This window comes from Dendropsophus ebraccatus, chromosome 13 (assembly GCF_027789765.1).
Source record: "Dendropsophus ebraccatus isolate aDenEbr1 chromosome 13, aDenEbr1.pat, whole genome shotgun sequence".
Lineage (NCBI taxonomy): Eukaryota > Metazoa > Chordata > Amphibia > Anura > Hylidae > Dendropsophus > Dendropsophus ebraccatus.
Window position 1 is genome coordinate 67,616,186 of NC_091466.1, and position 16,878 is coordinate 67,633,063.

A 16,878-nucleotide genomic window follows, 5' to 3' on the forward strand; every position below is an offset into this window, starting at 1 on the left:
TTTTGCTCAGTTTTTAATCCACAGCCATTTTTCTTTAAAGTGCTTCTGGCTTCTGTAAAGGGCCTTTTACACAGGCCAATTATCAACCAGGAGGGTAGCTAGAAACGCTCCTGCGGCTGATGATCGGTATAAAAAAGACATTGATCAGATGAGGACAGGGAAAAATGCCTGATCCTCGGCTGATCAGGTCTTTAGAGTAGGCTTTAAAATGTATTGTTGTCGGCTACACATCTTCCTGTGTAAACAGGGCTATGTGTGGCCTAGAACGATAAAAGAAAACTGACAGCACAGATAAGTAGCAGTGTATACTTACATCCGCACCGCTTGTCATCTGGCATCCAGGTCTCCCATCCTACTGCTGCCAGCTGTATCTTCAAGCCCCGCCTCCTCCAGTGTGATTGACAGTTGAAGGAAACGGGTTTGAGGTACAGCCGGGAGACAGGAGGCCTTGATGCCGGATCACAAGCTGCATGGATGTAGGTATACACCGCTGCTTGTGATCTTTAAACTAACAGCACAGTTAACAATCCAATGATTGTGCGGCCTGGGCCCCTCGCTTTTTCGTGCTGTGCAAACAAGCACCGATCTCACTGATCGATACTCTTTGTGGCCTCCACTGCAGACATATCTGTACATCTAAAAGGACTAAAATGCTGGTTTCACACATGTCAGTTTTTTGGAATACCGCCTCAGCCTCTGCAGTTTTTGTTCCAAAGCCAGAAGTGGATTCAAGTGGGATGGAAAATATAAATGGAAGAACTTGAACTTCTCTTTCCTGATCCACTTCAGTATTTTTGCACAAAACTGCCATGTGTGAAACCAGCAGAAGTCTCCAGCATCTTATGTCTTTTCACCTGAATGATCTTCTCAGCTGATTTATGACTGACTTGTATCCTAAATCAGCTTACAAGATTGTTCAGGACAGCAGAAAGATGGGCCCTGTATCTCTTTTTTTTAGGCTTCATGCACTTGGCAGAACAAGGAGTCCCTACAGCTGCATACTATTTTGGAGATATTCTCTTCTGTACCAGTGCTGAGTTGGAGTTTCATTAGACATCACAAAGAAAAAAGCATTTGTATACACAACAACGCACTTACAGTAATGGCTTAAACCTTCATGGTAGAATGTGGATGTAATAGGTGCAAGGATCCTAAAAAGTGCTAAATTTCTATGCAAAACAAAGGAGAAGTTCCAAATTTTGTGCGATTGCTCAAAAATGTGAAAACACACTTTCACAAAACAAAAACATATTTATACTTTTTTTAGTTTTTTTTTTTTTTATAAGGAAGCACCTATGTAATTCTAATTCTAGACAACCCCTTAAAGCCACTGCTCATGGTAGGATCAAAAAGAACCCAAACAATAACTCAGATATTTTTTTTATTCATTTAAGAGCTTTCATCGTTGAAAATTACAAAATATTTCAAAATGCATTCTTCATGTTTTTTTCCCGAAAAAAGGGGAAGTTCACAGTTAGAAGACTAGAAGAATAGACCATTTAGGGACGAGTTGGGAGAAGGTGAAGAAAAAAGTGGCAGCAAGAATCTAGAATCGATGATGTGTGTTAAACCCATCTGGTATGGACCAGTATACAAGGCAAGGATTGTTAATGAGAAGTACTAATTGTGTCAATGCAAACTGCATATATCTCATCCATGAGTAGAGACCATTGCAGGTCCTCAGCCTCCCCATCTATAAGGATTCTACGTCCTTCACCAATTCCATGTGCTCTCCTTACACATGTCTTAAAGGGAACGTATTCCTGAGAAAAGTGTCAAGTAAAAAAAAAAAAAGCCAAATGTGCACTGAATCCTCGCAGCTTTACCGATACTGAAATAGGAGACATCCAGCTTTTTAGAACCATTATTTTTCTGGTCATCGTCCTACCAAACATGGAGTCAACTAATCGATTAGAAACATATCCTCATTAGAAAAACTGAAATATTTCAACTTGTTGCTTTCATTGAGTAATGCAAAATACAACACTATTAAGGACAGTTCATGCGTTATTACCAATATAAATGCAAGCTTATAAAAAAACATATTAACAAAGAGCCCCTCAATTACTTCTGAGGTAGTACATGAGGAGCGGTTAGGGTCTCGGCTTTTGTCTCTTCCGTACTGATAACAAAATATCTTAGTAAACCACTATACTGGCCGTGATGTAGGTCTAAGGTTCCTACTGCGAAGATTTCAGGACCAGCGTCATACCGTTAGTCCTAAGAGTTAGGTGGAGTTCTACCTATACTGTTAAATTTGATTTTTGTATCACAGACATGTAATAACCCAAGATTTGGAAAGATTATTAGGGGGACTTTGTGTCCTTGTTACCTGTCATCCTCCAAATCTGAGAGAAGCCTGAGCAGAACCAGGGGTATGGCAGGCTGAGGGACCCCCCTAGGCACTAACATTTTAGAAGTGTACCAACATAGTAAACTACTTTACCCTCAAAAATAAAGTATCTTCCACCAAACGCATGCTAACTTTATAATTTTACTGTGTTGTTCTTAGCTACAGAACACAAAAACATGGGTGAAAACTTGGTGTGGCGGCCTAAGGAACTCCTATCTCGGGTATGTAACATTTCACCAACATCATTAACTACTTTTTCTTCACCACCAAACACATGTCGCTATATGTCTTACTTATTTTTCTCCAAATCTGACTAAAGAGAAAATAGCATAGGTGGAACCTGGGGGTGTGGCAACTTCATGGCCCTACCCCTAGGAGCTGCAACATTTTGGAACTTCACCAACATGGTAAACTAGTTACTTTGGAACACAAATTTAGGATCACACTGATGAGTTAAAGTTTATAACGTATGGACTGTCAGAAGCCTGAATCAAGGAGCCTCAAGTAGGATGAAACAGTTTGCCTACTGTTAAAGAAAGCCGAACATAACCCATCTATTACAAAGAATATCACAGACTACAATCCAGTAACCAAACACTCATCAGTGCACTCTTAGTAATTTTTAGTAGAGATAAGGACTTGGACTCCATGAACCCATCTGCTTACTTGTCCATAGCTGCTCATGGGGACTACCTGTAAACATACTTCCTGTGCTGAAAGGTGTGAAGAATTAATGCAATTTGCATATTGTGCCTTTATAATAAGAGGCCCCCAAGTAAAGTTGATTTTGAGCAATGATTGACTGTAGCCAAGATTTGCTTTGGTTCAAAGCAGCATTAACGTCATATAAAAAGAACAGGATAATATCTATAAAGTTTCCAGCCAAACAGCCAATCCGGAGTTCTGCAAGCTAAGGCCGGGAAGCCAAAATCTTGATTCTAGATGTGAGCTGCTAAGTCAATAATACAATATCATACAACTCCTGTCAAGTAGAATTGGAACCCTGATACATCTGGTTTTCCTGCTATAGGACGGTGACCTTCCTGTGTATTCTTAGATTTAATGGCTACTGCAATAGTGTTAGCTTTATTTGTTTGTTTTCACTTTGGTTATAACCCTATCCAGCTTCGTTAATTCTGATTTGACTATACCCCCATCCCATTTTTTTTTTATAATGGCCTTATGAACATATGCATTGAGGTAATTCTCCTATGTACAGGGTCATTGCACTACTTTGTTGTATAATGGAAGCTTTCCACAAAAGTGCAAGATACACAAACACTTAATAGAGAATTGTTAATACTGGCTCAACGGAAACTCCACAACATTCCCAGAATCCACTGTTTGCTCTCAGTTATATTTACTTATTGCAATTTGGAAGATCGCTAGTTCAACAGAGTCCCATATAATTGTGCTTTTGTAAGACTATCTTTTCTTGTTAACCCAATGCTTCCAGTTCTTTGGAATTGCTGGGGCTTGCCATGAAAGCTTGCATGTCCTTGATCAATGGAAGACTGGTGTATGTCCGAAGACTCCATGGGGCTTTGACTGAGAGATTCTGCAGAACTATTCGGACTAACATCAACATATTCTCTCTTGGCTGCTGCGTTGTTGTCTATGCTCTTATTCCCTATCTGTGACATCCTCTCACTTATTTGGTCTCTCGCTTCTTTTGACTTAAAGCTAGACAGCATTTCTTGTTTGCAGCTGGCACTGATGTCAATTTTCAAACCAGAGTCTGTTCGGAGAAAGCACGAGTCTCCCATTCTGCTTTGACAAACTTCTTCTCCTTCCGAAAAGCTGTCCTGTTTATAACTGGCGTACAGTGGGCTCATCCTGCTTTCAAGCTGTTTAACAGGGCTGGGGGCAAAATACTGTTCCGTGAAACTACACTGTGATATTCGGCCATCATTGCTGAATGAGTAGGCTCCAATGTCCTCCACGCTTAGTTGCCTCCATCGTGTTGGCAAGTCGTCTTCAGAGAGATGGGAGCTTCTACACTCACTGTGTGACTTGTGAGCACCTAGTGTCTGTTGGGTACGGATTCTGGAGAAATGGAATGGTTCCTCCACGTAGGAAGAGGATCTGGTAAAGTTGGGAGATGCCGCATTGTCTGGGCTGTGTTCCATGTGCTGGACAGACTTGGATTTTACAAATCTTGGGCTAGCGGTATGCTCATAACCTGTGGTAGATTTCCTTTCGAACAGGTCATCCCTGTTTCCCATGTAGATGGCCTGCTGGGAGGCAGTTAAGGTGTTGGTCTGGTTGTTCTCCTTTTCTTCGGAAGTAGCACTGAAGCTTGAGTATGAGCTGGATGTGGGTAAGGACGCTACATATTCATTAAATGCTTCATGTGAGAAGCTGGAATGGAATCCGTCCTCTACGGTGCTGTCTGTAGAGTTCTGAGATCTTAAGAAGACTTCATCTTTAACTTGCACATCAAAGCTCTGCCTCCGATCTCTTCTCCTTTCTTCTGGGCAATAGAGAGCAGTGTCGCTGCAGTAGATTTCAGACTTGAACTGCTGTCTCTGCCTTAGTTTCTCCTCGGGCTCTTGAACGCGCTCGTGCTCATAGCTAAGGTCTCTCATTGAAGCACTTGATAGATGTGAAGACAGGCTACTGGGATCGGGTTTTTCCAGCACCTTAGCAATGACACAAGTAGGAATGCTATCAGCATATGAGGTGTTAGACAGGGGCACAGTTAGTTTACACCCATGTTTTTCCAAGTGTTCACTTACTCTTTCCTGAAAGTCAGCTGGGAGCTGCAGACAAAAGAGAAGATATGTTAGAAACGTCCAGATCGATGCTACTTTTTGGCTGATTCAGAAAGTTCAAGATCAAAGTTCATACATAGCCCAACCTACCCTACAACATCCGTATGTCCTAATAGAGCATATATGGATAGTATTAAATCATAATACACCAAGCACAATTTTTCAATGAATAAGTCTACCCCATAATCTTTATTTTTGATAGCCCACATACTAATAATTTCCTATCTGCTGCGATGTCTCACAGTATGTGAACTGTGCATCGTCAGCCCACGTATCTGCCGCCCAGAATCCTTATTTTTCTGACTCATGCTATTTAAAGCAATTAATAATTGAAGCATAATCACTAAAACACAGAATTTAATTACAATTAATTAAAAGTAGTATAGAATAAAATGGCATAAAAAGCAATTCCCTGAAACATTTATGTCATTTGAATTGTATCTTTAAAGGAACACTCTGGGCAAAAGTAATACTCTGTGCAAGGTGTAGTGCAGAACCTGATAGGGATTTTTTTTTTCTTTTTTTAATCCCTGTGTCGCACTCTCCTTCTCCACCATGTACTAGGTAGAGTGCAGTTGGGGAAATTTAGTAAAACGGTCTAATCCTAAAAACAGTCTTCAAACCCACCAATGTGCATGCTGCCTGATAGATCTCGCTCACCAATAGACTATCCAGTGTAAAGCTCCTATTACATGGGGCGCTGTCAGCACTCACTTGCTCCTCGTTCCCTGCTCGCTGCCGGCGATATTACATGCATCAGCAGCGAGCGGGTAAGAGCAAGGGGGCCACGGGGAGCTGCGGGGGGGGGGGGGAGGCTTCTGTCCGGGTGATCGCTAGATCGTCTGGCAGCCCATAGAAGATTGCGGCAGTCGCCTGCTGCCGCTCCTACTCCGCGGAGCGGCGGCAGCAGAACGCTCCTATCTAGGTCGTTTGTCTTTCAACATGTTGAAAGACAATGACAGACAACGATCAGCCGACATCCTTCATGTCGGCTGATTGTTGTCTTCTATTCAACGAGACGATTATCGGCTGTAACGGTCGATAATCGTTTTGTGTAATAGGGCCTTAAGTTTAGACCAACTATACATTGGCTCACGTTACATCACGCTTGTGCATTTTGATACACACCACCACTGTTAGGCTTGGCCCCTTTCTGATAAGCCATGCCAAAACTTAATGTGTGATGTGGCGCAAGCCAGTTTTGATGCATTTGCAATAATAATTTTGTAAGGGTAAGGGCATGTTAGGACAATAGTTTTTCTGAAAAATATAATGCATTAATTCTGCTGCATGTTAGCAATAGATTTATTAGACAGAAAAATCCATTGTTTTAACATGTCCTTGTTCACAATTATGTAATTAAACCCTGTTCAGAGAGGCTTACATCTGTTTTCAGTCTGTTGCAGAAAGCTGAACACAGAGTTCAGCTTCCTTGTTACACAGATTACATACTGTAGATCCTGTATGGTCAGGATACACGTATAGAGTTATAAGGATGGTCCCTTACCTCTGATAGTTTGTGTGCTCTGTAGTAACTTTTGCTGCACTGTAGCAGCTGTGAGGCCAGGTTACAGTCTTTTCTGTACAGCTCCTAAAAAAAAAGTACAGCAAGGTAAAAAAAATCACAGTAACACTGGTGGCACCACACTTGTCTATATGTTGTGTCTGGTGTGGCAGCTCAACTCCCTTCACGTAAAAGTGTGGCTCCTTTAACACTGATAATAAGTAGAAACTTGCCACATTTACCCAAGTAAGGAATAATTAAAAATGAGTAAATTATCCCCTTAACAGTCATTACAAAGAAGTGAACAATGATTATTGTCATCAAAAAAAGTTAATTACAGATGGAGCTAATCTGTCATTTATTAACGCTATGCTAATGCCGTGTGATAGTAACTAACAGTGTTCTCTTAGAGAGACATTTATCAAGACTGGCCATATACCGTATACCAGGCATAAATAAAGCCCCACCATCTTTTCCCTGCCGGATTTACTGAAAAGTATATGCCTTGTGCCAGGTGCAAGCATTGCGCAAACATATACACCTGCTCATAGCCTGGAAACAGGTGTAAACGTTAATAAATCAGGCCACCCCACCACCGCGCTTCTCCCCCTGCCCACCCATACATGGAGAAGGCAAGAATCTGCGCCTTCTCCCTGCCGTATGCCCAGGACTCAGGCTTAATAAATCTCCCCCTTAGAGACTGTAGAATCAGCCATTATGTTAAAAGTGATAAAACAGTTTGTATCTTCGGACAAGAGGTTTGTATTGCTGAAATCTCCTACCTGTGGCTCTCTAGCTGTTGTAGCATCCCCCATCATACCCTGACAGCTAAAGGCATTGTGTGAGTAGTAGTTCTGCAGCAGGCGGTGGGCCACAGGTTGGGGAATAGTGATGTAAGGTAACAAAATCCTGGAGTGCCCAGACATTGGATTTGGACAGTGGTCTAATATGACCCCTCTGCAGAGAGTACAACATTGGTAGCATTGAACAAATAGTTTTAGGTGTATTAGGAAGGGCTATGGAGATAAGTGTTGGTGAGGGCTATGGTGGCGTATCTCCCCAAGAACAAATGAACTAGGCAATAAAAATTCAACATGCCTGACTGTTTCTTTTCCCAATCAAGGGAGGGTTGGAATACCCCGTACACATAGGATGGTCTGAATCCGTCTGGTCTGATGTGTATGGCCAGCTACACACTACTTATATAGGAGTAGGCTCTACATGCTGGTTGTCCTGGGAACAACTTATGAAACTTGGTATTAGATTTGGCACCATTACAAGCATTGGCACCCGTTACAGAACCATATTGTACACTGGCTGGCAGTTGTGCTGAGTGTTCAGTGTTGGCACCAGGTGAGAGCTTAGATGCCCGGCTGATCAGCGACTAGTGAGGTATAGATACAGCCAGCCGAGTACTTACGTTATCTTCTGATAGTTTGTCAATTGTCACCTTGGCCTCCAGCAAATGGTTATTCAGCGCTATCACCTCATGACCCAGCGCTCTCTTTTCCTCTTCGTAATGCTGTCCCTGTAAATACATGGTTTTTGATTTCATTAAGAAGTAATACAAGATATTAATACTAGGTATTAATACTACGCTGCTTCTTCAGGGGAAACAAACTCTAAATGGCTGTACAACAGTCAGCAAACAAAAATAGCTTAAATAGCTTAATTTTTATATGTAAAGAGATATTGTATATGTAAGATATAATAGAAAATGGCGCCCCCTACAGCCAGTGCACTTGTAGAATTTATGTAGACAATTCTGCAGGATCCTTATCTGAGACATTGGAAAAGCAAACAAAAAGGAGGTAACAGAGAAAACACACCCTAAAAAGCCACATACATTTTTCAACTATGGACACACTTCAATTCAGGTTTTATATTTTTTACTTTTTATTAAACTATAGTACATGAATTTTTATTTAAAGGGATCATCCAGGATAACAAAAAAAAAAAAAAAACTAAACAAAAAACAGCTACTTTCTTAAAAAAACAACGCCACCCCTGTCACCCGGTTGTGTTTGGTATTACAATTCAGCTCTGTTCACTTTAACTGAAACAGCTGCAAAACTCCACACCCAAACTGAGGACAAGAGTGGTGCTGTTTCTGGAGGAAAGCGGGAACATTTTTAAGGCCCTATTTATACTTTAGGAAAATCTATCTGTGTTTCTTATCAGTAAATCCAGATAGATTTTCTGACCCATAGGGTTCTACTGGGCACAGACACCCTTCTGGATTTTTCCATGCCAGAAAATAGTCCCGAAAATTATAGGACATTGTCTGGAATAACATCACGGATTCCCAATAGAACCCTATGTAGGCATCCAGAATTGCGAATGCAAGTGCTGCCGGGTGCTGATGCTGGTTCTTTAACCTTGTGTGGTGCTGTGTTTGACATTGGCTCCTGTCCCTGTCAATCGCTCTTCTGTCTGGAGGCGGCATTATGCCCCTGGCTAGAAGAGGACGCTCAACCCCCTCCTCCCAGCATTGCGCCATAGGATCAGGAAACACTGATGTTTTCCTGAAACCTCCGGCCATTTGAAGAGGGTCTAAGGCTATAAAACCCCTTTAAAACTTTTGCCTGAAAATAGAAAAAATTGTCCACATGCGGCGCTAGTTTCAAGTCGCATCTCTTATTCTATGTTTGTTTTTTTTTAAAAAAATAATAATAATAAAAAAAAAAAATAAAAAAAAAAAAAATATATATATATATATATATATATATATATATATATATATATATGTGTATGTGCCATGCAGCGTCTAAAACACCTGGAAAATACATGCTGTTTTTAGACTCCATTTTAAATAGTGTGAATATATGCATAAAGAAGTTTTACAGGATTATGTAACATCAATGCTCTATTCTTAGGCTGTTAGTGTGTGACGTACAGAACACTGTTTATGTGGTGTAAAATGCAGCCGCCTCTTGCTATCACTTGGCTCTCAGAAAGATAATCCTCTTGTAGCTCCTGTTTTCTATGTATTTATTAAATAGAGGGTATATAGATATAAAGGGGATGTATTGGACTACATTAATATCATTGCTGCAGTCTTCCAAAAGCAGTGCCATACTAGCTACAGGTTGTATGGGGTACTGCAGGTCAACCACAGTCACTGGAGCTGATTTGCAAAACCATAGACAACCTATGTACTGGTGTGACGCTATTTCAGGAAAGATGTGTTCCATGGGTTTTTAATCCTGGAAAACTTCACTTACTAAAATTAAAAATTGATCAGGCTACAGTTATTCATATTTTGATATTTCACAAAAGCCCCCTTTAAATAATAGTGTTCATTTACAGAAATGCTCTGTGTAGTAGAGGTTTCTTCATTTCTATAATTCTTCATTTCTTCATTACACACTGTCCATCATGAAAACACATGGGGTCTGGCTTGGAGGCGTTAAAAGGTTTTTCCATGCAAAATGTATTTACAAAAGGTCATCAATATCAGATCAGCCACACTGATGTTTGCCACTTATTTCACCACCACTTCCATTTACTTTAATGGGAATTAAACTGTAGTAACCAATCTTGGCCACTACACAGAGGACGGTGCTGTCTGCTTCCTGCTCTGTTTCACAGTGTATATCAAAAGCGCAACTCTGGCAACAAGCTAATCACAGGAGGTGCTGGATGTCAGACCCTCACATATGTGATACTGATGACCTTTCTTAATGATAGGTGAATACATTTTGCCTTGAAAATCCCTTTACCTTAAACTGAAATTCCTTATAACAAGATGCTAAGACATTTATTTAAAAAAAGAGCAAATTTTTGGCAAAAACAAGATAAATAGCTTAATTTTTATATGTAAAAACATGTAAGAGATATAATAGCAAATGGCGCCCCCTACAGCCAGTGCACTTGTAGAATTTATGTAGACAATTCTGCAGGATCCTTATCTGAGACATTGGAAAAGCTGATAGGAGGATACAGAAAGAGATGAAGATACAATTTTAGGTATTTGTTCCTTTTAACATTTTTGTATTTCAGGACATAAAGGGGTTATCCATTGCTTAGAAAAACTTATATATTCCTATTTAGCTCTTGAGGAATAGATCCTAGTTCAATGCATATCTTTTCCACTCCTATAAAATAAAGTAGACTACAGTCGTGTTATATCCAAAGGACATCAAACCTGGAGAAGTTTTAAGAGAAGTAGTTATGGCTGCCCACCACCACAGGTGCCACTTAACTAGTCAATGTTGTATCAAGCTTCCATCCCTGTAATAGCAAATGTTATGTTATTCCTACAATATTTGTAAATTACTTATTGAGGATGAGATAAGAACATTCACATTTTGTGCTTTCATCTTCATCAAAGAGTAAAAGGCCAACCTGAGGATGCCGACATAAAGGAGACCAGGAGCTGTCTGCCACATGATCCTATTCACTTTGTTCATAGGCTTCGCTTATTGCACGATGCTTAGTATTATTATTATTATTTATTTATAGAGCGCCCTTAATTCCAGAGCGCTATACAATAGATGGGCGTACCAAGCAGAAACAACACAAGATCAAAACACATTACATGAAGGCAAATGGCAGACTGGTACATGGGGAAGAGGACCCTGTCCGCGAGGGCTTACAATCTATAGTACAAACAGTGGTAAGTTAGGGCCCATTTAGACAGAAATATTATCTGACTGATTATCTGCCAAAGATTTGAAGCCAAGACCAGGAATGAATTTGATAAGAGGAGAAATTTCAGGATTTCCTTTTTTGACCTGATCTCTGTTTGTAGTCTGTTTCTGGCTTTGGCTTCAAATCTTTGGCAGATAATCTGTCAGATAATCTTTCTGTGTAAATGGACCCTAACATAGAGACAAGCCATGGGGCATTTAGACCTTTTTTTTTTTCCTTCAGTTATTAGGATAATCTGCATTGTAGAATCGTAGACCACCACACCCTTCTATTTAGAGGTGCAAAACCTGACATAATGGTTGTGTAGTGTATTGTGTATCTTTACTATGGCACCCTCTTGTTTTATAGTTGATCATCTGGCATACATGAGGGAAGTAACACTACATCCTTCTATTCAGGCTTCATTTTTGCTGTGGTCATGACGGACATTTTTATACGGCCTTCATTTAACGGCAGATAACGGCTACAAAAACAATGGCTGTTGTTTTTAAATATTTGCTGCTATCTGACTGCCATCCAATAAAAAAAACAAAACTTCATTTAGAACAAGGTGTGAACATAGCCATATAGTCGAAACAAGAGGTTGGAAGGATCCATAGTCGTGATGAATGTTGCAGGGATTTGCATCTTTATTAGTGTCTTAGATCTCCTTTAACTGCAAACACCTCTTGTGTAAGATGCCAGTGCTTATTAAAGCCAATGGGCCAGGACCAGGCTACAATCTATTAGGTGGCATCAATAAAGCCACAAAGCTCAGTACAGTATCACAAATCAGCACAACTGCGGTGTCTAGTAGTAATGGGGCATTTACTAGAAATCACATCCTTCTGGTTAAGTAAGAAAAACAGTGGCCCCTAGGAGCAATTTCTCCTTGAACCTCCGATGGAAAAATCTCTACACTTATTCCTTCTATTTCTGAGTAGGTAGATGTCATGGATTCTCCTTGCAAACCACGGACCTGCTCCATGAATCAGCCCGAGGAGGGAAGGACCTAGATTTATTGTAGTCTTGCAGGAATTTTGAGAATATTTGTCTATGAGAGAAAAAAAGCTTCTTGACACGTTAATAACCCCACACAATAATACAAAGGAGAGGAGTACGCTATAGCTACACAGAGTTAAATATATATCATCTGAGGCTCCGGGTTGCCTAGCAACAACACAGGAGACGGATTATACCGATTAATCATTAGTCAGGGGTTCAGGAACAAACAATAAAGCTTCGGCCGCCTCCACCCTTCCATCTACTACAAAATACGGCACCGTCCAAAGTTACGGCCAAAACCGTTTTGGAGCTGCAGGTATAACATTTTGTCTTTCTTTCCATTAGAGAGGTGCCTGGCACTGCTGGGAGGACAGGAGAGATTTGTGGACTGAGCCCGTGTTCAGACAGTATGTGCGGAGGCCCAAGCCAGTATGGCATACAACTGCATACATAGCAATCCCATTATATGTCAGGTGCCAGCGAGGCTCGGGGAGATGCCACATGCAGCAGGCGAGGCAGAGTACAGTCTACATCCCTTTACGACAGAGATACACTACCATTCATGGCTTTGGCTTCCAAAATCTGTCAGATATATCTGCTTGTGTAAACACACCATTAGTCTCTGGCCAGGGCAGTATATATGGGGGAATTCTCTTGGCCAGGCTACTGTATATGTCTGAGCTGCCATGTATAGAAGCAATCTCTGGCCAGGACTATATGTATAGGGCAGTCTTTGGCTCTGGTGTATTGTATAGGGGCAATTTATTTAGGAACCACTGGTCCAATCTCTAGCTGTAGTGATGTGCACGTGGGCAGTCTGTGGCCCGGGTCTTTGGAGTCCAGTGTATAGGGGCGATCTCTGGGAGCTGCATTGAGTATGGGCTAGACTCTGGCTCACAGTTTTTAGGGGAATATTGCAACTGTCTATGGGCCCTATTCCACGGGAGCGATAATCGACCAAATCGACACGATTCGCCCGATTATTGCTCGGTGGAATAGAGAAAATGATCAGCCGAAGATCGTGTCATTGGCTGATCGTTTATTTAGGGCCAGACCTAAAATCATCGGTCCCCCACCGCACATCGCTACGACGATTTGAGAAGCACAGAATACATTACCTGGCAGGACTTCTCCTCCGGTCCGTCTTCCTCCCGGGTCCCGCGCGCTCTACCTTCAGAATGGCCTGTCAGCTGTCAGAACGCTCAGCCAATCACAGGCCAGGACTGCCGCGACCTGCGATTGGCTGAGTGGCCTGTCAGCTGACAGGCCATTCTGAAGGTAGAGCGCGCGGGACCCGGGGAGGAAGACGGACCGGAGGAAAAGTCCTGCAAGGTAATGTATGGTGCAAGGGCTGCAAGGACATCGGTAACGATGTCCCTGCAGCCCTCGCTCAACGATCATCGGGCCATGTAATAGGCCCATTAAACGAGCGCCGATCTAACAGATTGGCGCTCGTTTACATCGTTGATTGGGCCCTGCTCGGCCTGTGAATAGGACCCTAAATAAACGATCAGCCGATGACACGATCAGTGAAGTAGGTCTCAGCCTATAATTTACTGTACAGCTGAAGCCTTGTTACTGTGTGGAGTAATGATAGAGACATGGAGAATCTGTAGTAAATGAGGTTTTCTGAGAGGCAAAATATTGCGCTCCAGCCCTGGCACTCAGTATATCATATATCATGGCTGCTACAGGCAACGGATCTAGTAGAGCAGAATAATAATGGTCTTTATCCACTCTCTGCTCATCTTTCGCCGATCATTTTCAATCTTCCCTTACTTATAACTTGTCATTAAAGATGTATAGCAAAACAGCAAGCTCTGGAGCAGTAGCCATGTGCTGTGGATAATGGGAGGCATGCATTATCAGTACAGGAAGTAACCAGAATACAAAAGTACCGTAGACATCAAGCAAAGTCAAACATTTAAAAGGGGACTCTAATATAATGGCACAAAATGAACTTTGGCTTTGGCCATGAATGGAAAGTCTAATGGTTTGTTGATACCACAGAGCAGTGCCTTGCGGGGGCTCATGTGCCTAAATCTACTAATGATGAGTTTAAAAGAATATTATCTGTTTGTACTGCTGTTCACTCATATCTTGGCCACATCCAAAGCTGCAATGTTACTTATATCCAGAGTAAACACCAAAGGTCCTGGTAGGTGTCACAGTCACCTGGAGCCAGGCTGACTGCATCCCATGGCTGCTAGAGGAATACAGCCTTTCAGCTGTCCGGGTCCTACTTTCAGTTCACAACCCCATGTGGTAAGCACAGTGCCTAGTGCAGCAGGGAAGTGTGCCCTCCATGTACTAACATTTTTGTTTTTCAGATACCAGTATTCTGGGGTCAACATTGATGACCAGCAAATCATTTTTTAATAAAATGGTCCAGACAAGCAGTGCTATTTTTTGCCATTCCAGGACTGCTGGTACCCAGCTATTCCCAATACCCCTGTGGTGGTGGGGTACAAATGTGTGGGTTACACTGAGGAATCCACGCAGAAAAGTTCCAGCGGATTCCGCACAACTCTGCCCGTTAAATAGACTCCATTCAATGCACGGGCAGATTCCGCTGTCTGTCCAAAGAATTAGGTGAGACACCTAAAAAAGATCAAAAATGGTGCAGAGGCCGTAATAACATCCAATTGCATATACACTCACCGGCCACTTTATTAGGTACACCATGCTAGTAACGGGTTGGACCCCCTTTTTACTTCAGAACTGCCTCAATTCTTCGTGGCATAGATTCAACAAGGTGCTGGAAGCTTCCTCAGAGATTTTGGTTCATATTGACATGATGGTATCACACAGTTCCCGCAGATTTGTCGGCTGCACATCCACATTCGACGTACTGTGCGTTCAGAGATGCTCTTCTGCCTACCTTGGTTGTAACGGTTGGCTATTTGAGTCACTGTTGCCTTTCTATCAGCTCGAACCAGTCTGCCCATTCTCCTCTGACCTCTGGCATCAACAAGGCATTTCCAGGCCACAGAACTGCCGCTAACTGGATGTTTTTTCTTTTTCGGACCATTCTCTGTAAACCCTAGAGATGGTTGTGCGTGAAAATCCCAGTAGATCAGCAGTTTCTGAAATACTCAGACCAGCCCTTCTGGCACCAACAACCATGCCACGTTCAAAGGCACTCAAATCACCTTTCTTCCCCATACTGATGCTCGGTTTGAACTGCAGGAGATTGTCTTGACCATGTCTACATGCCTAAATGCACTGAGTTGCCGCCATGTGATTGGCTGATTAGAAATTAAGTGGTAACGTGCAGTTGGACAGGTGTACCTAATAAAGTGGCCGGTGAGTGTATATTTAACTTTTTAGGTACTATTAAATATTGCAAAGAATTTTTTTAGTGGAATACCCCTTTAAGCTTATAAAGTGAGTAAAAGACAAAATAATACACCAGAAAAAAGACCATACGCCTCATTGACTCCCATGACCTCTCACCTCTTATCAGTAACAATTGCTAGCACATGCTGCCTATTACTTCTAATTCTGTATGAATATATATGCATATATTTTTTTGTATATTCACTGCATTTTTGCACATGATCACATGTCTCTCGGTCAGATCGTAACTCTCCTTTTAATGTCTTCCCTGGAAGAATTATCCGTCTACAGAACTGATTCTCTTTCCTCCAATAAAATAATTATTTTCCATCACAAATCAGCCAATCATCTGCATCCGCTGCCCCCATGTGACTCCTCCCTTCCATCCATAGTTATCTCCTATATAGACACTGGAATGAGACAAGGCTGAAGAAGAGGAGCCTGGAAGGTGAAAGTTGTAAGCAGGTGTACACGGGAGCGAGGCAATAACATTATATTATACTGCCAATTATTTTATTTGGAAAACACCTTCAGGCTATGTTCCCATTACAGGGTCATAGTGGGAAAAGGCAGTCATCTCTTAAAGGGGTTACCCAGCGCTACACAAAAATGGCCACTTTCTTCCAGAGACAGCCCCTCTCTTGTCTCCACTTTGGGTGGGGTTTTGTAACTCATGTCCATTGAAGTGAAGGGAGCTTAATTGCAAACCTCACCTGAACTGGAGACAAGAGTCATGCTGTCTATAGAAGAAAGTGGCCATATTTTTGTAGCACTGGATAAGTAATCATCATGATCATTATTGGTGGCTGTAATTATTACTAGGTTGCCACCTTTTCCTGCTAAATGATGCCATATTCCAGTAGTGGAAACATAGCCCCACCGAAGCTGAAGTCCTGCAGTTGTCATATTGATGATGAAGGACAAATTATGGTTCATAATGGTTTAAGGGGTTTCCAGGTATAGGAAAACATGGCTGCTTTCTTCCAGAAACAGCAACACTTATCCTCAGTTTGGCTTCAATTTTGCAGCTCTGTTCCATTGAAGTGAATGGAACTGAACTGTAATACTGCACACAACCTGGGGAGTCCAGGAGCCGTACGAACATTAAATGTTGGAGATCCCATTTTGTTACAGTGTAATATTTCTTTCATTTTAAGAGTATACCTTACATGAGGATGGTGTCTTTCTGTACCAAGGTGCAATGTTTATATAGCTTAACATGTATAGACAAATCAGAAATTATAGAAAAACACTCCTCACTATGTTTTAGT

At 41.7% G+C, this 16,878-nt stretch overlaps 1 protein-coding gene across 9 annotated transcripts in view; it reads right to left on the minus strand.

The window, feature by feature from the left end:
* Positions 1-1,401: 1,401 nt before the first annotated feature.
* The window catches only part of BEGAIN (brain enriched guanylate kinase associated), a 597,092-nt gene continuing 581,615 nt past the window's right edge, over positions 1,402-16,878 (minus strand). For 7 of the 9 annotated variants that reach the window (XM_069949877.1, XM_069949876.1, XM_069949879.1 and 4 more), the window contains 3 exons: positions 8,052-8,159; positions 6,635-6,718; positions 1,402-5,115 (listed from right to left, as the gene is read on the minus strand). In XM_069949877.1, the coding sequence (XP_069805978.1) occupies positions 3,739-5,115; positions 6,635-6,718; positions 8,052-8,159 (1,569 nt within the window). In that variant the 3' untranslated portion in view covers positions 1,402-3,738. The remainder of the gene's footprint in view (positions 5,116-6,634; positions 6,719-8,051; positions 8,160-16,878) is intronic. The other 2 variants (XM_069949884.1, XM_069949883.1) reach the window with 1 other exon arrangement.